The following is a 25164-nucleotide window of genomic DNA, read 5'->3' on the forward strand; positions in this document are numbered from 1 at the left end:
AATCTTATGTTCACTCATTACATAGAAAAGTTTACAGCTCCCATGCAGACCAGTTTGTCTCCATAGTAACACGCCATAAACTGTGCACAATGCCCAGGGCAAACCCTGAAACTACAAGAAGTTTGTTTCCTGTCTGCACTAGAGCTGTAGACGCGGAATGATAGAAAGTCTTGTGCGCCTGTTGGCAGTTTTATTTTATTTCTCAATGTATAGGGTGGAGCAGAACGTAGTTGTTAATGGAGGGTTGGGATCGATCAGTCAACATTTCCCCCCCCAAAAAAATTCTAATACTCTTATTGAGCCCCTCAGCACCTCTAATAATGCCGCCAAGTTCCCCGCTAGTCTCTGTACCTCCTCTTATTGAGCCCCTCAGCACCTCTAATAATGCCGCCAAGTTCCCCGCTAGTCTCTGTACCTCCTCTTATTGAGCCCCTCAGCACCTCTAATAATGCCGCCAAGTTCCCCGCTAGTCTCTGTACCTCCTCTTATTGAGCCCCTCAGCATCTCTAATAATGCCGCCAAGTTCCCCGCTAGTCTCTGTACCTCCTCTTATTGAGCCCTGCAGCACCTCTAATAACACTTCTTGGTTCCCCACCCGTCTCTACCTCTTATTGAGCCCCGCAGCACCTCTACTAACGCTGTCTAGTTCCCCGCCGGTCTCTCTACCTCCTCTTATTGAACCCTGCAGTACCTCTAATAATGCTGCCTAGTTCCCCGCCGGTCTCTGTACCTCCTCTTATTGAGCCCTGCATCACTTCTAATAATGCTACCTAGTTCCCCGCCGGTCTCCCTACGTCCTCTTATTGAGCCCCGCAGCACCTCTAATAACACTTCCTGGTTCCCTGCCGCTCTCTGTACCTCCTCTTACTGAGCCCAGCAGCACCTCTACTAACGCTGTCTAGTTCCCCGCCGGTCTCTGTACCTCCCCTTATTGAGCCCCGCAGCACCTCTAATAACGCTTCTTGGTTCCCCACCCGTCTCTCTACCTCTTATTGAGCCCCTCAGCACCTCTAATAATGCGGCCTAGTTCCCCTCCAGTCTCTGTACCTCCTCTTATTGAGCCCCGCAGCACCTCTAATAATGCGGCCTAGTTCCCCACCGCTCTGTACCTCCTCTTATTGAGCCCTGCAGCACCACTAATAACTCTTCTTGGTTCCCTGCCGCTCTCTGTACCTCCTCTTATTGAGCCCAGCAGCACCTCTACTAACGCTATCTAGTTCCCCGCCGGTCTCTCTACCTCCTCTTATTGAGCCCCGCAGCACCTGTAATAACACTTCCTGGTTCCCCACTGATCTCTACCTCCTCTTATTGAGCCCCGCAGCACCTCTAATAATCCTTACTGGTTCCCACCGGTCTCTCTACCTCCTCTTATTGAGTCCCGCAGCACCTGTAATAACACTGGTTCCCCGCCGGTCTCTGTACCTCCTCTTATTGAGCCCCGCAGCACCTCTAATAATGCGGCTTAGTTCCCCACCGCTTGAGCCCCGCAGCACCTCCAATAATGCGGCCTAGTTCCCCACCGCTCTCTGTACCTCCTCTTATTGAGCCCCGAAGCACCTCTAATAATGCGGCCTAGTTCCCCACCGCTCTCTGTACCTCCTCTTATTGAGCCCCGCAGCACCTCTAATAATGCGGCCTAGTTCCCCACCGCTCTCTGTACCTCCTCTTATTGAGCCCCGCAGCACCTCCAATAATGCGGCCTAGTTCCCCACCGCTCTCTGTACCTCCTCTTATTGAGCCCCGCAGCACCTCTAATAATGCGGCCTAGTTCCCCACCGCTCTCTGTACCTCCTCTTATTGAGCCCCGCAGCACCTCCAATAATGCGGCCTAGTTCCCCACCACTCTCGGTACCTCCTCTTATTGAGCCCCGCGGCACCTCCAATAATGCGGCCTAGTTCCCCACCGCTCTCTGTACCTCCTCTTATTGAGCCCCGCGGCACCTCTAATAATGCGGCCTAGTTCCCCACCGCTCTCTGTACCTCCTCTTATTGAGCCCCGCAGCACCTCTAATAATGCGGCCTAGTTCCCCACCGCTCTCTGTACCTCCTCTTATTGAGCCCCGCAGCACCTCCAATAATGCGGCCTAGTTCCCCACCGCTTGAGCCCCGCAGCACCTCTAATAATGCGGCCTAGTTCCCCACCGCTCTCTGTACCTCCTCTTATTGAGCCCCGCAGCACCTCCAATAATGCGGCCTAGTTCCCCACCGCTCTCTGTACCTCCTCTTATTGAGCCCCGCAGCACCTCTAATAATGCGGCCTAGTTCCCCACCGCTCTCTGTACCTCCTCTTATTGAGCCCCGCAGCACCTCCAATAATGCGGCCTAGTTCCCCACCGCTCTCGGTACCTCCTCTTATTGAGCCCCGCGGCACCTCCAATAATGCGGCCTAGTTCCCCACCGCTCTCTGTACCTCCTCTTATTGAGCCCCGCGGCACCTCTAATAATGCGGCCTAGTTCCCCACCGCTCTCTGTACCTCCTCTTATTGAGCCCCGCAGCACCTCCAATAATGCGGCCTAGTTCCCCACCGCTCTCAGTACCTCCTCTTATTGAGCCCCGCAGCACCTCCAATAATGCGGCCTAGTTCCCCACCGCTCTCTGTACCTCCTCTTATTGAGCCCCGCAGCACCACTAATAATGCGGCCTAGTTCCCCACCGCTCTCTGTACCTCCTCTTATTGAGCCCCGCAGCACCTCCAATAATGCGGCCTAGTTCCCCACCGCTCTCTGTACCTCCTCTTATTGAGCCCCGCAGCACCTCTAATAATGCGGCCTAGTTCCCCACCGCTCTCTGTACCTCCTCTTATTGAGCCCCGCAGCACCTCCAATAATGCGGCCTAGTTCCCCACCGCTTGAGCCCCGCAGCACCTCCAATAATGCGGCCTAGTTCCCCACCGCTCTCTGTACCTCCTCTTATTGAGCCCCACAGCACCTATAATAACATTGCCTGGTTCCCCGCTGGTCTCTCCACCTCCTCTCCTGGCCGTATGGACATATTACCTCTGCAGCCAGTGACATGCCAGCCCCAGCCAGAGGAAGCCCAGAGACCCGCAGGAGAGCCGCAGAAAGGAAAGTGCTTGTCACCATTGACCTTGGGAAAGATGCAGCCGCAGTAATGGCCGCCGTACTCCTGTTAAGTTTAGATTTCTGGTTATTCTCGTGGATTATTTCCTATCATAATTACATTTTGTTTTCTTTCTTTTTTTCTATGTGTTTCTTCTTGAATGACAACAGAGAAGACGACGACAATGAGGTGAGGCGCCTTCCTCTCATTACTACTTGTCTTGATGTAGCCCTTCAGTTCTCAATGCAGATCTGTCATCTGCAATAAGAGTCCAGTCTTTCCGAAATTTCCCAATTGATGTTAGTTGTGATTTATTGTTCTGAAGCCAACTTATCAGTCCTTCGTGGGGACAGCATAGTATGGAGGAGTATACTATTACCATTATAGCGCCACTTGTTCCATGGTGCTGTACATGTGAGGAGGGGTGTACATGATAATAGCAAGGACAATCATGAATAGTCACTGACTGGTCCAGGAGGGGAGAGGACCCTGCCCGCGAGGCCTCACAATCTACAGGAGGAGAGAGGACCCTGTCCGCGAGGCCTCACAATCTACAGGAGGAGAGGACCCTGCCCGCGAGGCCTCACAATCTACAAGGGATGGGTGAGGATACAGTAGGCGAGGGTAGAGCTGGTCATGCAGCGGTTTGGTCGATCGGTGGTTACTGCAGGTTGTAGGCTTGTCGGGATATCTAGGTCTTCAGGCTCTTTTTGAAGGTTTCTATGGTAGGTGAGAGTCTGATGTGTTGGGGTAGAGGGTTCCAGAGTATGGGGGAAGCACGGGAGAAGTCTTGTATACGGTTGTGAGAAGACTAGATAAGAGGGGAGCAGAGTAGGAGATCTTGTGAGGTTCAGAGGTTGCGTGCAGATAAGTATCGGGAGACGAGGTCACAGATGTATGGAGGACACAGGCTGTGGATGGCTTTGTATGCTATGGTTACAGGGGTTGTCCACTACTTCGGCAACACCTTCTTAAACCAAATGTTTGGCCCTGATAAAATAATAAAACTTATACTCGCCTCTGGTGCTGGCACCATTCCCGCTGCTGTGATGGATTTGTTGTGACGCCAGCGCCCAATCAGTGCTGGAGTCACTGTCTCCACCTTTGGTCAAACTGAACATGAAGAGGAAGCCGGGGACCAGCTGTAGTCCAAACTTACTCTTCATGTCCAGTTTGTCCAAAGGCTGAGACAGTGACGCCAGCCCTGATTGGGTGCCGGCGTCACTTGTCACAACACCGCATCACAGCCCCGGGGACATCGAGTGCCGACACCACAGGAACGCACCAACACGTTATGAGAGTGTAGGTTTATTTTATTGAGGCCGAACATTTTGTTTAAGAGGAGGTTGAACTAGAAGTGGACAACCACTGTAAGCTTTTGAACTGGAGTCTCTGACATAGGGAGCCGCTGAAGGGATTTGCAGAGGGGAAAGGCCAGAGAATAGCGGGGGTGGGGTGGGGGGGACAGGTGGATTAGTCGGGCAGCGGAGTTTAGAATAGATTGGAGGGGTGCGATAGTGTTCAAGGGGAGGCCACAGAGCAAGAGGTTGCAGTAGTCAAGGCGGGAGATGATGAGGACATGGACTAGGGGTTTTGCATATTTCTGGTTGAGGAATGTACAGATCCGGGAGATGTTTTTGAGTTTGTCGGCAGAAGGTGGAAAGGGCTTGGATGTGTGGTTTATAGGAGAGATCAGGGTCCAGGATTACCCCGAGGCAGCGAGCTTGTGGGACTGGGGAGAGTTGGCAGCCATTTACTGTAATGGATAGGTTCATTGAGGGGGTCGCGTGAGATGGGGGAAAGATGATGAATTCTGCTTTGTCCATGTTAAGTTTTAGAAATCTAGCGGAGAAGAAGGATGAAATAGTGGACAGACATTGAGGGATTCTGGTTAGTAGGGAGGTGATATCTGGTTCAGAGATGTAGATCTGTGTGTCATCAGCATAGAGATGATACTGAAAACCGTGAGATTCTATGAGCTGTCCCAGGCCAAAGGTGTAAATGGAGAAGAGCAGGGGCCCTAGGACTGAACCTTGTGGAACTCCGACAGATAGGGGGCGAGGTGAGGAGGTGGTGTGTGAGTGGGAGACGCTGAATGTCCAGTCTGTTAGATATGACGAGATCCATGATAGGGCCAAGTCTGTGATGCCAAGGGATGAGAGGGTCTGTAGTAATAGGGAATGGTCCACTGTATCAAAGGCAGAGGACAGGATTAGGAGGAGGAGGACAGAGTAATATAGAAGAAAGAGCACAGGTCCAGGAGGACAGAATAATATAGAAGGCAGATGACTGGTCCAGGAGGAGGACAGACTAGTGTCACTTGGATTTGGTAGTTCAATAGTGACATTTGTCAGGGCAGGTTCACTGGAGTGATGCAATCGGAAGCCAGATTGTAAGCGGTCAAAGAGGGAGCCAGGTTTTCAGGCTTTGTGAGGAGCAGGGTTCTCAGGCTTTGTGAGGAGCAGGATTCTCGGGCTTTCTCTGTGAGGAGCTGGGTTCTCAGGCTTTCTCTGTGAGGAGCGGGGTTCTCAGGCTTTCTCCGTGAGGAGCTGGGTTCTCAGGCTTTCTCTGTGAGGAGCAGGGTTCTCAGGCTTTCTCTGTGAGGAGCAGGGTTCTCAGGCTTTGTCTGTGAGGAGCGGGGTTCTCCGGCTTTCTCCGTGAGGAGCTGGGTTCTCAGGCTTTCTCTGTGAGGAGCAGGGTTCTCAGGCTTTCTCTGTGAGGAGCAGGGTTCTCAGGCTTTGTCTGTGAGGGGCAGGGTTCTCAGGCTTTCTCTGTGAGGAGCAGGGTTCTCAGGCTTTCTCTGTGAGGAGCAGGGTTCTCAGGCTTTGTCTGTGAGGAGCACGGTTCTCAGGCTTTGTCTGAGAAGCAGGGTTCTCAGGCTTTCTCTGTGAGGAGCACGGTTCTCAGGCTTTCTCTGTGAGGAGCACGGTTCTCGGGCTTTCTCTGTGAGGAGCACGGTTCTCGGGCTTTCTCTGTGAGGAGCACGGTTCTCGGGCTTTCTCTGTGAGGAGCACGGTTCTCGGGCTTTCTCTGTGAGGAGCACGGTTCTCGGGCTTTCTCTGTGAGGAGCACGGTTCTCGGGCTTTCTCTGTGAGGAGCACGGTTCTCGGGCTTTCTCTGTGAGGAGCACGGTTCTCGGGCTTTCTCTGTGAGGAGCAGGGTTCTCAGGCTTTTTCTGTGAGGAGCGGGGTTCTCAGGCTTTGTCTGTGAGGAGCAGGGTTCTCGGGCTTTCTCTGTGAGGAGCGGGGTTCTCAGGCTTTCTCTGTGAGGAGCGGGGTTCTCAGGCTTTGTGAGGAGCGGGGTTCTCAGGCTTTGTGAGGAGCGGGGTTCTCAGGCGTTCTCTGTGAGGAGCGGGGTTTGCAGGGTTCTCAGGCTTTGTGAGGAGCGGGGTTCTCAGGCTTTCTCTGTGAGGAGCAGGGTTTTCAGGCTTTCGCTGTGAGGAGCACGGTTCTCTGGCTTTCTCTGTGAGGAGCGGGGTTCTCAGGCTTTGTGAGGAGCGGGGTTCTCAGGCTTTCTCTGTGAGGAGCACGGTTCTCAGGCTTTCTCTGTGAGGAGCTGGGTTCTCAGGCTTTCTCTGTGAGGAGCAGGGTTCTCGGGCTTTCTCTGTGAGGAGCACGGTTCTCAGGCTTTCTCTGTGAGGAGCTGGGTTCTCGGGCTTTCTCTGTGAGGAGCGGGGTTCTCGGGCTTTCTCTGCGAGGAGCACGGTTCTCAGGCTTTCTCTGCGAGGAGCACTGTTCTCAGGCTTTGTGAGGAGCGGGGTTCTCAGGCGTTCTCTGTGAGGAGCGGGGTTTTCAGGCTTTGTCTGTGAGGAGCAGGGTTCTCAGGCTTTCTCTGTGAGGAGCGGGGTTCTCAGGCTTTGTGAGGAGCGGGGTTCTCAGGCTTTCTCTGTGAGGAGCAGGGTTTTCAGGCTTTCGCTGTGAGGAGCACGGTTCTCTGGCTTTCTCTGTGAGGAGCGGGGTTCTCAGGCTTTGTGAGGAGCGGGGTTCTCAGGCTTTCTCTGTGAGGAGCACGGTTCTCAGGCTTTCTCTGTGAGGAGCTGGGTTCTCAGGCTTTCTCTGTGAGGAGCAGGGTTCTCGGGCTTTCTCTGTGAGGAGCACGGTTCTCAGGCTTTCTCTGTGAGGAGCGGGGTTCTCGGGCTTTCTCTGTGAGGAGCACGGTTCTCGGGCTTTCTCTGCGAGGAGCACGGTTCTCAGGCTTTCTCTGTGAGGAGCACGGTTCTCAGGCTTTCTCTGTGAGGAGCGGGTGTGCTCGGGCTTTCTCTGTGAGGAGCACGGTTCTCAGGCTTTCTCCGTGAGGAGCTGGGTTCTCAGGCTTTCTCCGTGAGGAGCAGGGTTCTCAGGCTTTCTCCGTGAGGAGCAGGGTTCTCAGGCTTTCTCTGTGAGGAGCACGGTTCTCAGGCTTTGTCTGTGAGGGGCAGGGTTCTCAGGCTTTCTCTGTGAGGAGCACGGTTCTCAGGCTTTCTCCGTGAGGAGCAGGGTTCTCAGGCTTTCTCTGTGAGGAGCACGGTTCTCAGGCTTTGTCTGTGAGGGGCAGGGTTCTCAGGCTTTCTCTGTGAGGAGCACGGTTCTCAGGCTTTCTCCGTGAGGAGCTGGGTTCTCGGGCTTTGTCTGTGAGGAGCACGGTTCTCTGGCTTTCTCTGTGAGTAGGCAGGAGGAATAGGACTCTTAGGATTTCTCAATGTGTATCCTGAGGAAGTGGAACCCTAAGACTTTTTATATATGAGACTTTTTATATATGAGTAGTGGGCATTTTTTCACTGCCTTCAGCTTTTCACATGAAAATACTGAAACAAATGTTAGAATTAGTGATGAGCGAATATACTCGTTACTCGAGATTTCCTGAGCACGCTCGGGTGACCTCCGAGTATTTTTTAGTGCCCGGAGATTTTGTTTCTCTTGCCGCAGCTGGGTGATTTACATCTGTTAACCAGCATAAGTGCATGTGGGGGTTGCCTGGTTGCTAATCCCCACATGTAATCAAGCTGGCTAGTAGCTGTAAATCATTCAGCTGCGGCAAGAAAAACGAAATCTCTGAGCACTAGAAAAAACTCGGAGGACACCCGAGCGTGCTGGAGAAATCTCGAGTAACGAGTATATGCGCTCATCATTAGTTAGAATCTATATATCCCCAGACTCGTCATCTGCTGTTTCCTGTGTTGTGCTCCGATACACCTGACGCAGGTGTTATTAATCAGATCCGGATTCTCCTGTCCTGCAAATCTCTGTGCTGCTGTGAGGACCCCATTTTCTCTTTGTCCACTCACAGGATAAGGATAAGGGCCATTGGGAACCCTGTTACTTCCTGCATCATTACTTTCAATATGTGTACAGAAAATACAGTGAAAAAATAGTGCAGCGTACCCTAGTCTGATCAGATTAATGGAGCCGGCGAGTGTTACACTCTATCCTCCAAATTGTTATCACTACCTCGTCATGTGCTGCAATGCAGTTTTCATTGTGTAGCCCTGTGGGTCCTGTTTTCGTGCATTGTGGTCAGGGTCCTGTCCCCGAGCATTGTGGTCAGGGTCCTGTCCCCGAGCATTGTGGTCAGGGTCCTGTCCCCGAGCATTGTGGTCAGGGTCCTGTCCCCGAGCATTGTGGTCAGGGTCCTGTCCCCGAGCATTGTGGTCAGGGTCCTGTCCCCGAGCATTGTGGTCAGGGTCCTGTCCCCGAGCATTGTGGTCGGGGTCCTGTCCCCGAGCATTGTGGTCGGGGTCCTGTCCCCGAGCATTGTGGTCGGGGTCCTGTCCCCGAGCATTGTGGTCGGGGTCCTGTCCCCGAGCATTGTGGTCGGGGTCCTGTCCCCGAGCATTGTGGTCGGGGTCCTGTCCCCGAGCATTGTGGTCGGGGTCCTGTCCCCGAGCATTGTGGTCGGGGTCCTGTCCCCGAGCATTGTGGTCGGGGTCCTGTCCCCGAGCATTGTGGTCGGGGTCCTGTCCCCGAGCATTGTGGTCGGGGTCCTGTCCCCGTGCATTGTGGGCGGGGTCCTGTCCCCGTGCATTGTGGGCGGGGTCCTGTCCCCGTGCATTGTGGGCGGGGTCCTGTCCCCGTGCATTGTGGGCGGGGTCCTGTCCCCGTGCATTGTGGGCGGGGTCCTGTCCCCGTGCATTGTGGGCGGGGTCCTGTCCCCGTGCATTGTGGGCGGGGTCCTGTCCCCGTGCATTGTGGGCGGGGTCCTGTCCCCGTGCATTGTGGGCGGGGTCCTGTCCCCGTGCATTGTGGGCGGGGTCCTGTCCCCGTGCATTGTGGGCGGGGTCCTGTCCCCGTGCATTGTGGGCGGGGTCCTGTCCCCGTGCATTGTGGGCGGGGTCCTGTCCCCGTGCATTGTGGGCGGGGTCCTGTCCCCGTGCATTGTGGGCGGGGTCCTGTCCCCGTGCATTGTGGGCGGGGTCCTGTCTCCGTGCATTGTGGGCGGGGTCCTGTCTCCGTGCATTGTGGGCGGGGTCCTGTCCCCGTGCATTGTGGGCGGGGTCCTGTCCCCGAGCATTGTGGGCGGGGTCCTGTCCCCGAGCATTGTGGGCGGGGTCCTGTCCCCGAGCATTGTGGGCGGGGTCCTGTCCCCGAGCATTGTGGGCGGGGTCCTGTCCCCGTGCATTGTGGGCGGGGTCCTGTCCCCGTGCATTGTGGGCGGGGTCCTGTCCCCGTGCATTGTGGGCGGGGTCCTGTCCCCGTGCATTGTGGGCGGGGTCCTGTCCCCGTGCATTGTGGGCGGGGTCCTGTCCCCGTGCATTGTGGGCGGGGTCCTGTCCCCGTGCATTGTGGGCGGGGTCCTGTCCCCGTGCATTGTGGGCGGGGTCCTGTCCCCGTGCATTGTGGGCGGGGTCCTGTCCCCGTGCATTGTGGGCGGGGTCCTGTCCCCGTGCATTGTGGGCGGGGTCCTGTCCCCGTGCATTGTGGGCGGGGTCCTGTCTCCGTGCATTGTGGGCGGGGTCCTGTCCCCGTGCATTGTGGGCGGGGTCCTGTCCCCGTGCATTGGGGCGGGGTCCTGTCCCCGTGCATTGTGGGCGGGGTCCTGTTTCCGTGCATTGGGGCGGGGTCCTGTCCCCGTGCATTGTGGGCGGGGTCCTGTCTCCGTGCATTGTGGGCGGGGTCCTGTCCCCGTGCATTGTGGGCGGGGTCCTGTCCCCGTGCATTGGGGCGGGGTCCTGTCCCCGTGCAATGGAGGGGTGTTTTCATGTATGCACTCATTAGCTTTGTTTTTTTTGCAGGCCAAGAGTGACGGATCATCGAAAGGGTTTGGCAAATCGTCAGGCGCATTTAAGGGTATTTCCTCAAGTAGATTTCTACCTAAAGGAACCAAATCAAAGGTGAACTTGGAAGAACAGGGGAGGCAGAAGGTGTCATTCAGTTTCAGCTTCACAAAAAAAACCTTCCAGAACAGATTACTGACACCTTTAGTCAGTGACAAGCAAAATGATCCGCAGAGTAATCCGCTCGCACTCAGCTCCGCAGAGCAAATCTCAAAGCTCAAGATGGACTTTGTGGAATCTACTGGTGGAGTCATGGAAGTTTCTCCACCAAAGCCCAAGGTGGAACTGGGAAAAATTCATTTCAAAAAGCATCTTCTAAGCGTTACAAGCAAACTACCAGCACCCCATTCTCCGCCGCCGCCACCCCCACCTCCGCCACCTCCTCCTCCTAGAACATCTGCCCCCATATCACAATCACCCCAAGAGGCACAGATAGAAGGCATGAAGTATTCTTCAGATGTTGAGTTGGTGCCGTTTTCAGCATACGCATGTTTCACAAAGTCACAGGTGAAAGAACCTACAAGCACTGCGTCTTCAAAAGAACAGCTATCTCCATCCCCATCATCAAGCAGAACTGGTGCAAAGGAAAGCAGAGAGTGGTCTTTAATTTCTGTTGTAGAAATCCCGAGCACTCAGATGGTCGTCGACAAAGTGGAGACAGCGGCGATAAAAGAATATTCCCATATTGGGAAGGAAGAGAAGAGTTATGCCAGCGTGCAAAGCATCAAATCTAATCCTAGCCCTGAAAAACCTAAATCCAAATCGTCTCACTCAGAAACTATGGTTGCCGGCTCAGAGTCTGATGAAGATTCAGTCCAGACCTCCTCCAGCCATCGCTCCCATGAGCTAAAACACACTTCCAGTAGAGAAAGGGACTCTAAAAGGTGCTCCATGTCCTTGAGAAGCGAGGACAGTGGGAAATATACGTCAAGATCGAGGTCTGGAAAGGATCAGAAACATTCTGGTTATTCCAGGTCAGACAGAGACTCCAAATACTCGTCCTCCTATTCTCATTGTAGGTCAGACCGTGAGCGGAGGAGAAGCAAATCCCGTTCCAGGTCACGATCAAGGTCTAGATCTGACCGAGGCCCAAGAAGTAGCTTATCGTATGCTAGATCTGAACGTTCACATCATTACGAGTCCGAGCGGAGGTACCACAGGAGTTCTCCTTACCGAACGAGATACTCGCGCTCCTATGCAGACAGTAGGGCCAGGGACAGTTCCGATTCTGAAGAAGATTATCGAAGATCCTACTCTAGACCTAGCGATTCCCGATATCCTCCATCATCTTCTCATTCTTACAGAGAAACCAGGATGACATCGTCTTCACACTCAAAATACGACAAAGATCCCAAATTCGGTTCTTCGCATTATTCTGATCGCAGAGGAAGTACAACGTCCAGCAGAACTGGAAAAGATAGCAAGTCTCCTGCCAGAGAATCTTGTAGGAGAGGTTCTCCACCAAAAGAAGCTGCCATTAAACATGGATCTTCACATTGGAGGGTGGAGAGCTTAAAGTCTCATTTTCCAAAATCATCAGATTCCAAATCTGAATCGGTAACTTCAGGAATAAAAAGTTCTAAATGGGATTTGGAAGAAAGACCGGTCCCAAAAGATGAGCGTAAAACGGGCAAAAAAGATGAACGTTCCCCATTAAACATACCCGTCCACAAGAAGGCAGCTTCTCCTCTGTTTTATAGGCATAAAGTGACTTCTACTATCGAAAACAAAGTCGTGACTAGTTTCGATCCTAACATGGAAGACGCTGAACAGTTTATAGATGATCATCAAAGTAACAGTTCCCCCCGAACCAACGATGACGATCTCCCCCATGGGCGAGGATGGCATTTCGTTACTCTCAGTTCTACAGAAAATTTTCACTCGGAGGATCCAAACGAAACACCCGACTCTGAAAACTGCAATTCAGACGTTCCTGAAATGAGCTTTGATAGCAGTGAAACTGAACAACTTGATAAATCTGATGAGGACCTCGGAGCGTATGCGCTTAGCAGGCTGGATGCCGTCTCAGAAGGCGGTGAGAAAATCACTCCAAGTGAAGTACATCGCTCATATGTTACAGAGCATGAAGATCCCATGTCGCCAACCGAGTCAAAAAACCACCTAGAAAGCATTACCAAAGACTGGCGTCCTTGTCATGATTCCAACGAGACGGACTGTAAAACCCCAGACCCCGGGGACAAATTCTGTCATTCCATGGGGCGGGAGCACATCGATGACAATCACATTTCTGTAATTCACCTTCAGCCTGAGCCTCGAATAACAAACTTAATTTTGCAAAAGTCCAGTCTAGCTATGAGCTTCTTTGCTGAGCGGGATTTACCTTGTGAAACTACGGCCCCCAAAATCTGTTATCTACAAAGTACATACAGCGAGTCGTCAGCTGAAGAAACCCCAGAGAAGAACAAAACTAGTGACAAAGACGACTGTGTCCCCAATGAAGTGACTTTGGGAGAAGCCCCATCATCGTCACCACAAATTTGCAAGAAAGAAAATTCTTTACAGATCAAAAATTCTTCAACGGGTAATGTGGAAGAAAATGAAAAATCTTCTTCACTTGGAACTGCGGCTGAATGGATTGAGGTCCATGCAGAAAATGAATTTTCCAAGCATTCGTTCGACAAGTGTGAGGTCCTCCACATTGACGCCGAGGAGGAGACTATTAATGATGGATCACAGTTACCCTCTGACAGCATGGTGCCGTCCATGAACTTCATCAGCGCCGTCCAGGCGTATTACTCTGACAGCGAAGGTAGCGAAAGCGCCGATAGTGAATCAGAAGATACAGACTCTGATGACAGCGGCCTCCCCAGGAATCGTTTGCAATCAGTCGTGGTGGTTCCTAAAACCTCTATACTAACCATGGAAGAAGCTATAATGTCTCCAGTCACTCAAGAAGGTCAGCTGTTTACATTACTCGTGGAGGAAGGTCAGACATCTACAACTATCAAAGGTGAAATGTCACCATTGTCCATGGAAGTAGCAGAACCTTCTGCAGTCAACTTGGATGATGCAAGCCTAGCTGAATTAAGTATGAGTAGTGCTAAAATACCTGCAGTGACGATGGAAAAACTTTCTGCATTTACCATTGAAAACATTAAACCAGCTGCAGTGACCATGGAAGGTGCAGGATCAGCTGCGGTGACCATGGAAGGTGCAGGATCAGCTGCAGTGACCATGGAAGGTGCAGGACCAGCTGCGTTGACCATGGAAGGCGCAGGACCAGCTGCATTGACCATGGAAGATGCAGGACCAGCTGCGGTGACCATGGAAGATGCAAGACCAGCTGCAGTGACCATGGGAGGCTCTGAACCAGCTGCAGTCACAATGAAAAGTGCAGGACCAGCTGCGGTGACAGTGAAAAGTGCAGGACCAGCTGCAGTGACCATGGAAGGTGTAGGACCAGCTGCACTGACCATGGAGGGTGGAAGACCAACTGCAGTGACATTGGGAGGTTCAAAACTGGCTGCAGTGACCATGGAAGTTGCAGAACCAGTTGCAGTGGCCAAAGAAGGTGCAAAACTGGCTGCAGTGGCCACAGAAGGTGCACGACTCACTGCAGTGACCATAGAAGCTGCAAAACCAGCTGCAATAACCATGGGTAGTGTAGGACCAGCAGCAGTGACCATGGAAGGATTGAGACCAAGAGCAGTGAAAATAGAAAGCGCAAGACCGACAGCGGTAACGATGGAGGGTGCAGGCCTTGCTGTATTAACCGTGGAAGGTGCCAGACTGGCTGCTTCGGCCTTAGAGGGTGCCAGACCGACTGCATTGGCCGTGGAGGGCAAGAGACTGACATCGGTGATCATTGAGGGTGCAGGCCTGGCTGCTGGGACCATAGAAGGTGCGAGACCAACTACGGTGACCATGGAAGGTTCAATACCGACTGCAGTAATCCTAGATGATGCAACACCGGCAGTGGTGACAACAGATAGTGTGACACCAGCCGTGGTAACCATGAAAGGTGCGAGACCAACTCCAATATCCACGGAAGAAGAAAAACCATTGGCATTGATCATGGACGAAGTGAAGCCATCAGTACAGACCTTGGAAGATACTAAACCATCGTCATTATCTGCAGATGCAGCACAATTTTCATCCTCTGGCAGGGAAGGTGCAAATCCTTCTCCAATAACCATGGAAAAGCCTAAAATCCGTATATTATCCATGGATGAAGCTCGTCCTTTAATTTCGACAAAAATTGAGACACTTCAAAATGATCATAAACTTCAAGAAAGCAGATCAGAAGACTTTAAGGAGAGAAACTCTGCGCACATCCCGATCCCCGTCACGCCTGTCATACTGGAAGGTAAAAGAAATGACGTTCCCGTTCCAAAAACGGCGATTCAGCACCCTCCTTCCGATGCCAATGTCAGCACCAGCCGTCCTGTACCCATGAAACCTAAAAACAAAGGCAAAGCCCTCATAGAGGGTCACACAGCACAGGAGAGCCACATGCTCAGCCAAGCCAAACCCAAGGAGCCAGAAAAGTCTGCAATGCCCGCTGCCCCGTCCATACACCCCGCAGTAGAAAAGCAGCTGGCGACGAGCTTTGTAGAGAGGCCGGACAGTCGGCACCAGGGACCTGGATATAATCGAGGGCATGGAGACTACTCACGAGTGGATGGATTCCAGGCAGCAGAAGACTTGTCTGACCTAGGATGGGACTTCTCTCAGCCTGAAAAGCCGAGCAGCACTTACCAGCCCCCGGACAGTAGCTTCATGTACTTTGGCTACCAGCAAGGAAGCAGCGGCCACGATCCTTCACACGGTTACGTCGGTGACAACGGTTATTGGAATTCCAGCTACCACAACAAGCACGACTACAAGTACAGCAAGCCGTCCGGCCAAGTCCCCGACTCCGTCACCAACTGCTACAATGAAGATGATGACGATGAAGAGTACGATTTCGCCTGGGATAAGGATCACATGCACGAGGTCGGACACCATCCTAAAGCTTTTCCCAATAAATCCAGGGAGAGCGGCTCCGTGCAAGCGCATGAGATCAGCAGCAACTCCATAAAGGACAACGCACCGCGCACGGACAAGAGAGAGACGCTGGCCCGCGAGCGGTCAGACATGAAGGAGCGAGGACCACCTAAGAAACGGAGGCAGGAGTTAGAGAGCGACTCGGAGAACGATGCCGAAGCGCTAGAGAGAAGGAAAATGAAGGCCGAGGCCAGTCTAGTGGACTCACCAGCCTCAAAGCATGGCCGCCTGGGCCCCATCTGCTGCATGGAGGACTTCAGGGACCCGCAGCACTGGAAGGACTGCTACAAGCTGGGGAAGATGCCGACATACTTCGACCTGATAGAGGAGAACGTCTATCTGACCGAGAGGTACGGCCTCCGCTTACTGCACCTACCCCCTATCTGCTGATTGTATGCCTCCCTGCAGAGCATTACTCCTGACTGCAATATATCCTGCAGATTATTACACCACTGATGTCTCTGCAGAGCATCACTCCTCCACCTCCTGACAGATACATAGCGATATATCCTGCAGATTATTACACCACTGACCTCTGCAGAGCATCGATCCTCCACCGCCTGACAGATGCATAGCCATATATCCTGCAGATTATTACACCACTGATGTCTCTGCAGAGCATCACTCCTCCACCTCCTGACAGATGCACAGTGATATATCCTGCAGATTACACCACTGACCTCTCTGCAGAGCATCGCTCCTCCACCGCCTGACAGATATATCACTATGTATCTGCAGATTATTACACCACTGACCTCTCTGCAGAGCATCGCTCCTCCACCTCCTGACAGATACATAGTGATATATCCTGCAGATTATTACACCACTGACCTCTCTGCAGAGCATCGCTCCTCCACCTCCTAACAGATACATAGTGATATATCCTGCAGATTATTACACCACTGACCTCTCTGCAGAGCATCGCTCCTCCACCTCCTGACAGATACATAGTGATATATCCTGCAGATTATTACACCACTGACCTCTGCAGAGCATCGCTCCTCCACCGCCTGACAGATGCATAGCGATATATCCTGCAGATTATTACACCACTGACCTCTCTGCAGAGCATCGCTCCTCCACCTCCTGACAGATATATAGCGATATATCCTGCAGATTACACCACTGACCTCTCTGCAGAGCATCGCCCCTCCACCTCCTGACAGATACATAGTGATATATCCTGCAGATTATTACACCACTGACCTCTGCAGAGCATCGCTCCTCCACCTCCTGACAGACACATAGCGATATATCCTGCAGATTACACCACTGACCTCTCTGCAGAGCATCGCCCCTCCACCTCCTGACAGATACATAGCGATATATCCTGCAGATTATTACACCACTGACCTCTGCAGAGCATCGCTCCTCCACCTCCTGACAGATAGATACATAGTGATATATCCTGCAGATTATTACACCACTGACCTCTGCAGAGCATCGCTCCTCCACCTCCTGACAGATACAGTGATATATCCTGCAGATTATTACACCACTGACCTCTCTGCAGAGCATCGCTCCTCCACCTCCTGACAGATAGTGATATATCCTGCATATTATTACACCACTGACCTCTCTGCAGAGCATTGCTCCCCCACCTCCTGACAGACACATAGCGATATATCCTGCAGATTATTACACCACTGACCTCCCTGCAGAGCATCGCTCCTCCACCTCCTGACACACATAGCGATATATCCTGCAGATTACTACACCACTGACCTCTCTGCAGAGCATCGCTCCTCCACCTCCTGACAGATACAGTGATATATCCTGCAGATTATTACACCACTGACTTCTCTGCAGAGCATCGCTCCTCCACCTCCTGACAGATACATAGTGATATATAATGCAGATTATTACACCACTGACCTCTCTGCAGAGCATCGCTCCTCCACCCCCTGACAGACACATAGCGATATATCCTGCAGATTATTACACCACTGACCTCTCTGCAGAGCATTGCTCCTCCACCTCCTGACAGATACAGTGATATATCCTGCAGATTATTACACCACTGACCTCTGCAGAGCATCGCTCCTCCACCTCCTGACAGACACATAGCGATATATCCTGCAGATTATTACACCACTGACCTCTCTGCAGAGCATCGCTCCTCCACTGCCTGACAGACACATAGCGATATATCCTGCAGATTATTACACCACTGACCTCTCTGCAGAGCATCGCTCCTCCACCGCCTGACAGATACATAGTGATATATCTTGCAGATTATTACACCACTGACCTCTGCAGAGCATCGCTCCTCCACCGCCTGACAGAAACATAGTGATATATCTTGCAGATTATTACACCACTGACCTCTCTGCAGAGCATCGCTCCTCCACCTCCTGACAGACACATAGTGATATATCCTGAAGATTATTACACCACTGACCTCTGCAGAGTATCGCTCCTCCACCTCCTGCAGATTATTACACTCTGACCTCTCCCACTCCCCTTACAGATGGTTTGTCCTAACTATGATTTCTGTTTTGCAGGAAGAAGAATAAAAGTCACCGGGACATAAAGCGAATGCAGTGCGAGTGCCCGCTGCTGTCTAAGGAGGAGCGGTCTCGGGGCGAGGTGGCCTGCGGAGAAGACTGTCTCAACCGCCTGCTCATGATTGAATGGTGACTGCTCCTGTTCCCGGCACATCTTCGCCGTCTGTCGATCTGCACCTCAGACCACCGTTTTCTGTAGAGAATCGATCTGTCCGCACCTGACCAGCGTGCACATGTCTGTAATGATTTGGGAATGTCATCAGTCCCCAAATAATCTTGTGCAGAAAACTGGGGATCACCGATAGGGAGAGAAGGGGATGCGGCTGCAGCTTCTCATTGTGAGGCGTGCTAAGCATTCTGTGAGACGGAAAATGGAAGCAAGAAGAAGGCGGCGGCGCAGCTCGGGGAGGAGAATGTGGCGGCGCAGCTCGGGGAGGAGAATGTGGCGGCGCAGCTCGGGGAGGAGAAGGCCGCAGCTCGGGACGGAGAATGTGGCGGCGCAGCTCGGGGAGGAGAAGGCGGCAGCTCGGGGAGGAGAAGGTGGCGGCGCAGCTTGAGGAGGAGAAGGTGGCGGCGCAGCTCGGGGAGGAGAAGGTGGCGCAGCTCGGGGAGGAGAAGGTGGCAGCGCAGCTCGTGGGAGGAGAAGGTGGCGGCGCAGCTCGGGGAGGAGAAGGTGGCGGCGCAGCTTGGGGAGGAGAATGCGGCGGCGCAGCTCGGGGAATAGAAGGAGGCGGTGCAGCTCGGGGAGAAGAAGGCGACGGCGCAGCTTGGTGAATAGAAGGAGGCGGCGCAGCTCGGGGAGAAGAAGACGGTGGCGCAGCTTGGGGAATAGAAGGCGGCGCAGCTCGGGGAGGAGAAGGTGGCGGCGCAGCTCGGGGAGGAGAAGGTGGCGGTGCAGCTCGGGGAGGAGAAGGTGGCGGCGCAGCTCGGGGAGGAGAATGCGGCGGCGCAGCTCGGGGAGGAGAATGCGGCGGCGCAGCTTGGGGAGAAGAATGCGGCGCAGCTCGGGGAGGAGAAGGTGGCGCAGCTCGGGGAGGAGAAGGTGGCGGTGCAGCTTGGGGAGGAGAAGGCGACGGCGCAGCTCGGGGAGGGGAAGGTGGCGGTGCAGCTTGGGGAGGAGAATGCGGCGGCGCAGCTCGGGGAGGTGAAGGCGGCCCGCGGGTGGAGAGAAGACGTCGCGGCCTACGGAAGGGAGGTGAAGGCATTGCAGCTGGGGCCGCAGGGATATCAGATGTCCATGTGGCCGAGAGGACAAGCAACTCATTAGCTGGAACCGGTAGGTCTGGAAGCATGGGGGCACTACACAAAGCAACAGCAGGCACCCCAATTAATGCAAGGTTATGTTCACACTTATGGTGATAAAATATGGTTTCCATGGTGAAAAACTGCAATAAAAACACTCAGAATTGTTTTGCTGCTTTAAAAAAAACAAAAAAAATCCGCACCACAGGTCACAAACCGCACAGAAAAACCTCTGTGTGATGGAGACTTTATATAATTGTTCTGATTGCAGCTGTTGTAAAACACTTTTTCCCTCGAGTTATAATATAATAATAATAATAATTTTATTTATATAGCGCCAACATATTCCGCAGCGCTTTACAAATTATAGTTCAGTGTGAATAAGCTCTTGTATTAATATGAAATCTGCATCCGGTGGGGATGTGACACGGCTCTCAGCAAGGAGCCCCCCGAGTGCAGCAGTGGGGTCTGCAGTTGTGTATTACAGATGCGGCCCATTATAAGGATTTATTAGGAATTAGCGCATTGTTCTAGATCTGCAGGCGGCTGAGGGACATCTGAGCGTATAGATCTGTGTGCCGCTCATCTTCTGACTCTTTTCCTGCTTTCTCCCAGTTCATCAAGGTGCCCGAATGGAGACTACTGCTCCAACCGGCGTTTCCAGAGGAAGCAACATGCTGACGTGGAATGCATCCTGACGGACAAGAAGGGTTGGGGCCTCCGAGCCGGCAGAGACCTAAAACCGTAAGCTTATGGTAGATGCACCTCCCCTGAGGAGTTAACGGGGCCCGGCTGGTATTGGGGTTGCTAGCCATAGTTGTCTGCCATTTCTGCATCCTGAAGAGCCGCCTGATCTCAACCATGGAACATCTGATTTGGTCGCAGTCTCATCTAATTAGTTCCAGTCCGTCCGTAGACTTACAATGTCCGTGTCGTCCGCATGTTACTCTGCAATGATGATCTGAAGCATCACCGTAAAGCAAACGGTGGCCTGAAATCAGAGCAGATGCCGGGAGCCGCTGTTACACAGCCAGACTCCACATAGAGAAGGCAGAGAGGATTTATTATCACCTCTGCCTTCCTGATCACTCTATACACCGCTCTGGACAAGCGTTCATCCTCCGGACCAAGAAATTGTGTGATCGCCAGGTCCTGGGGAGGTGTAGGAGCAAAGTATAACAAAAATTAGGTCCCACGGATGATGGGAAAAAAACCCCACAAAAATGATTTGTATGTTCAAAGGAGAAAAAGCATTAAATCTCTTAAAAAAAACGCAAAAAGCATCAAAATGTGCCAGGAGCGAGGACAATGTCTTTGTCTTGGATGATTCTGGATTTCCTTCCCGCAGGAACACGTTTGTGCTGGAGTACTGCGGAGAGGTGCTTGACCACAAGGAGTTCAAAGGCCGCGTGAAGGAGTATGCCCGCAGCAAGAACATCCACTATTATTTCATGGCTCTGAAAAACGATGAGGTGAGAGGAGCCGGCCAGGGGCAGTAATAGGGCGAGGATGGAGTTGACGGCGGGGGGTGCAGGCGAAGGTGGAGTCGGCTGCAGGGCGTGCCGGCGAGGATGGAGGCGGCGGTGGGGCGTGCAGGCGAGGGTGGAGTCGGCGGTGGGGCATGCAGGCGAGGATGGAGGTGGCGGCGGGACGTGCAGGTGAGGATGGGGTCGGCAGCGGTGGGGCGTGCAGGCGAGGATGGAGTCGGTGGCGGGACGTGCAGGCGAGGATGGAGCGGGGCATGCAGGCGAGGATGGAGTCAGCGGCGGGACTTTCAGACGAGGATGGAGTCGGCGGCGGGACTTTCAGGCGAGGATGGAATCGGCGGGAGGATGTGCAGGCAAGGATGGAGTCGGCGGCGGGGCGTGCAGGCGAGGATGGAGTCGGCGGCGGGACTTTCAGGCGAGGATGGAATCGGCGGGGGGATGTGCAGGCGAGGATGGAGTCGGGGGCGTGCAGGCGAGGATGGAGTCAGTGGCGGGACGTGCAGCTGAGGATGGGGCGGCGGGGCGTGCAGGCGAGGATGGAGTCAGCGGCGGGACGTGCAGGCGAGGATGGAGTCGGCGGCGGGACTTTCAGGCGAGGATGGAATCGGCGGGGGGATGTGCAGGCGAGGATGGAGTCGGGGGCGTGCAGGCGAGGATGGAGTCAGTGGCGGGACGTGCAGGCGAGGATGGAGTCAGCGGCGGGACGTGCAGGCGAGGATGGAGTCGGCGGCGGGACGTGCAGGCGAGGATGGGGGCAGCGGGGCGCGCAGGCGAGGATGGAGTCGGCGGCGGGACGTGCAGGCGGGGATGGGGCGGGGTGTGCAGGCGAGGATGGAGTCAGCGGCGGGGCGTGCAGGCGAGGATGGAGTCAGCGGCGGGACGTGCAGGCGAGGATGGAGTCGGCGGCGAGGCATGCAGGCAAGGATGGAGTCGGCGGCGAGGCGTGCAGGCAAGGATGGAGTCGGCGGCGGGGCGTGCAGGCGAGGATGGAGTCAGCGGTGGGACGTGCAGGTGAGGATGGAGTCAGCGGCGGGACGTGCAGGCGAGGATGGAGTCGGCGGCGAGGCGTGCAGGCAAGGATGGAGTCAGCGGCGGGACGTGCAGGCGAGGATGGAGTCAGCGGCGGGACGTGCAGGCGAGGATGGGGTCGGCGGCGGGGCGTGCAGGCTCTGTATATGCTGCTCACGTCCGTCCTGGGGCAGTGTCCATCTTTCCCGGACAGTCCGCTCTCCTCCGGTGACATCCGCACTGTTCACGTTTTGTGTTTTCCCACAGATTATTGACGCAACGCAGAAGGGAAACTGTTCGCGCTTCATGAACCATAGCTGTGACCCCAACTGTGAGACGCAGAAGGTGAGGCTGGGGCACGGACTGTCCTGCCTGCACCCGGGTGGATCCTGACCTAATATCACTCTGCTTTCTGCCCTGTGTAGTGGACGGTTAATGGACAGGTCAGAGTGGGTTTTTTTACCACCAGACTGGTGCCAGCTGGCGCTGAGCTGACGTTTGACTACCAGTTCCAGCGATACGGGTAAGGACCACTCATATAACAGAAAATTCTATATTATTTATACTTTTTTTCTTTCTCCCTTTGGGACTCCATGTTTGTTCCCAGCACTCGGTGAACGGGTGTGTTTTGTCCTCGCACTGCCGGAGGGTTAGCCAGACACACATCCTCTGTCACCCTGTGGTGTGCCCCTTACAGGGCTGCTCCCATCCTGTCCAGCTCACCTGTATGGCAGCCATATTGGCTTTCTGGCTCATGTTTCATGCTTGCACATGGCTCTTGGCGATTGTAATCATTTCCGTTCTCTCATACGTTGCAGTAAGGAGGCTCAGAAATGCTTCTGTGGATCAGCGAACTGCAGAGGATACCTCGGAGGGGAGAATCGGGTCAGTGTCCGAGCAGCCGGGGGCAAGATGAAGAAGGAAAGATCTCGCAAGAAGGATTCTGTGAGTGTCCTCCATACAGGGGAGAGAGCCTCAGTGCAGTGATGGCCCCTTATTCCAGCCCCCGGATCCCACCAGGCAGGACTCCCGCAGCCTCGCCGCCCGGCGTCTGTGTCCCTGTACATTGTAGGCCCCATCGTAGAGGTGTCAGGCTCCTCACATAACTGTATGTGTGTGGATCCAAAGGTCGGATAGTCCAGAGCCCTCAGTGTTCTGGACTGTGCCGGATTATCAGAATATGACATCACATTTCCTCTCTGCTGTGATCCAGGTGGACGGAGAGCTGGAGGCCCTGCTGGAGAATGGAGAAGGTCTGTCGGACAAGAACCAGGTGCTCAGCTTATCGCGGCTGATGGTCCGAATCGAGACTTTAGAGCAGAAGCAAACCTGCCTGAAGCTGATCCGGGTGAGAATCCAGCACGGTTCCTCTGTTATGGGGGGGTGCAGCTGTTACTGATCACAGGGGCGTCCACATGGTGTGTTATTCTCATCTGAGACCGCATAATTTCTGCACAGTTTGGGAAATGATTGAACAAAAATGCGAGTCACGATACGGCAGGATCCACAGAAGGAGAGTGAAGCAACTCCTTCGTCAGATCCTTGGAGAAAGGATATTTAGCTTCTGTAGCTTTTTGAGCTGTAAATCGCTTCTCCGGTTGTTCCCTATGTTTTTGGACAATGTCCTGAAACTCGGGGTGATTAGCAAATATCTTTTGAACGCGTTTAGTCTTTTTAAAAGACACGACGTGTTCCTGAGTGGCTACCGATTCCTCGACCACCATTAGTGTTTTGTTGACTGCCTCAATAAGGGAGTCAAGTGTCTCCTGACAGATAGGGGAATCTTGGGTTAAAGATTCCTCCGACTCGTATTCTAAGTCATGTACGCTGCGACCCTCGGGGGAGCGAGAAGATGAGCTCACAGATACTGAAGCTCGAGCATGGACGGGAGATGAGGGAAGGGTTCTTTTTCTGGCACCCCGAGATTCCTGTAGTACAGTACCGCCCCCTGTGGTTGGACGGCCCCGCACTGGCGCCAGATTCCGTCGCAGTCGACGGAGGCGAGTTCTGGCTTAGGGAGGATCCCCGGAAAGAGTCCAATGCCTTGACCAAGGAATCCATTGAACGTGACAAGGACGCGGCCCACTCAGGAGGGTTAGGCTCGACGGGGTCGGTGGGGACATTGGAGGTGGAGGCAGAAGGCAGCTGCGCACAGGCCGGGTCACAGTTCTGACACAAAGGGGTATTGTGGGCACGTGGCAACGCAGAATTGCAAGTGGCACATGAAGTAAAAACAGTGTGCTTTTATTGCCCCTTTTAGCCTCCTTATATTGAGACATAGCCGCGGGGGGCTTACGGATGTGCCTGCCGCGGGGGGCTTACGGATGTGCCTGCTGCGGGGGGCTTACGGCTACTGTAAGGACTACATGACGCCGTCAGGTGAAGGCTTAATTGCGGAGGAGCCCGGGAGATGCACATAGAGTATATTTGTTATGTGCTCGCCATCTTACAGGGGGAGATCGGGACCGTATAGCCACCGTCGCCCTGGCGTAGATTAGGCGTGCCCCAGTCGTCGCAGGAGAGGTACGGGCAGGTATATTTGCTGTGCTCGCCTGTTGATGGTTCGGGGGAGAGCGGACCTTAGAGAGGAATCGGTCGCCCCCTTCACTCCGTTAAATAAAAAATAAAAATTTACAGAAAATAAAACAAAAAACGTTGGGGTCTGAAAACAGACCCAAATGCCTCCTACAGACACTAAGCAAGAACCGGGTAATTACTGGCCAGTCAAGGGGTGTATACTGCAGAGGAGGAGTTAACTCTTTGTGTTTACTTAGTGTCCTCCTAGGGGCAGCAGCATAACACCCATGGTCCTGTGTCCCCCAATGAGGCGTAGGGGAAAGCTCGTTGTGAGGCTGTGCCACCAACCCAGGAGACCCCCGGGCCGAGCTCAGCCCATATACTACAGATATGTGTGGGCACCCTGGGTCCCTCGGCTGCTCTGATCAGGATGCCGCTGGCAGTTCTGAGGCTTTTCCCTGCCCCAAGGGATTGTGCGCAGCGGGAGAGACTTACCATGCACAAGAAACTGCGCCAACACTGGCGAGCAAGTAGTGCGCCTGATTAGTCTGGGGTTTTAGACACCTCATACACCTCGTTGGATGTGTCAGTCAGAAGTGTGAAGCACATGGCTGCACCCTCCTCTCCCCTCTAGTGATCGGGGTCACTGTACCCCACTAATTACCTCTGTGATGATATATACCATCGGCTCCAGGTTCACCCTCTCTGCCGCTTGTCTCCGCAGAATACGCAGTCTCAGTCCTGCCTCAAGCTTTTCCTGGAGTGTCACGGCTTGTCGCTCTTGTGGATCTGGATGGCCGAACTTGGAGACAACCGGGGAAACACAAGTACCAGCATCCGGCTGCAGCTAGAGGTCAGGACTCGTGATCACTTTGTTAATCTTATACCGATGCCTTATTACGTCTGGATTTCTACTCCAGTCACACCAAAAGCTGCACCAGCTGTCACTGCCAGCCCTGATCTTTCTGTCCAGCACTTGCTGCTTGGGATCTTCGCATTATCAGCAGAGTTGTGAATGCTGGATGAATCTGGAGGTTACTGAAGTATAGGCCAAGACAATAAAGCAAACGTACTGTGCATTATCTG

The 25164-nt window shown here is 53.7% G+C and overlaps 2 protein-coding genes across 5 annotated transcripts in view; one reads left to right on the forward strand and one right to left on the reverse strand.

Moving 5' to 3' along the window:
* SETD2 (SET domain containing 2, histone lysine methyltransferase) overlaps window positions 1-25164 on the forward strand; it is a 106821-nt gene that overhangs the window by 43029 nt on the left and 38628 nt on the right. For all 4 annotated transcript variants that reach the window (XM_069729147.1, XM_069729149.1, XM_069729146.1 and 1 more), the window contains 10 exons: window positions 3232-3250; window positions 10269-15667; window positions 17822-17953; window positions 19682-19810; window positions 20415-20538; window positions 21829-21906; window positions 21987-22084; window positions 22380-22506; window positions 22775-22909; window positions 24803-24931. In XM_069729147.1, coding sequence (XP_069585248.1) covers window positions 3232-3250; window positions 10269-15667; window positions 17822-17953; window positions 19682-19810; window positions 20415-20538; window positions 21829-21906; window positions 21987-22084; window positions 22380-22506; window positions 22775-22909; window positions 24803-24931 — 6370 coding nt within the window. The remainder of the gene's footprint in view (window positions 1-3231; window positions 3251-10268; window positions 15668-17821; window positions 17954-19681; window positions 19811-20414; window positions 20539-21828; window positions 21907-21986; window positions 22085-22379; window positions 22507-22774; window positions 22910-24802; window positions 24932-25164) is intronic.
* LOC138642244 (uncharacterized) lies at window positions 18120-19136 on the reverse strand. The gene has a single exon (XM_069730294.1). It carries the CDS (start codon window positions 19086-19088, stop codon window positions 18120-18122), a length of 969 nt encoding a protein of 322 aa, XP_069586395.1. The 5' UTR covers window positions 19089-19136.

Source organism: Ranitomeya imitator, chromosome 6 (genome assembly GCF_032444005.1).
Source record: "Ranitomeya imitator isolate aRanImi1 chromosome 6, aRanImi1.pri, whole genome shotgun sequence".
Lineage (NCBI taxonomy): Eukaryota > Metazoa > Chordata > Amphibia > Anura > Dendrobatidae > Ranitomeya > Ranitomeya imitator.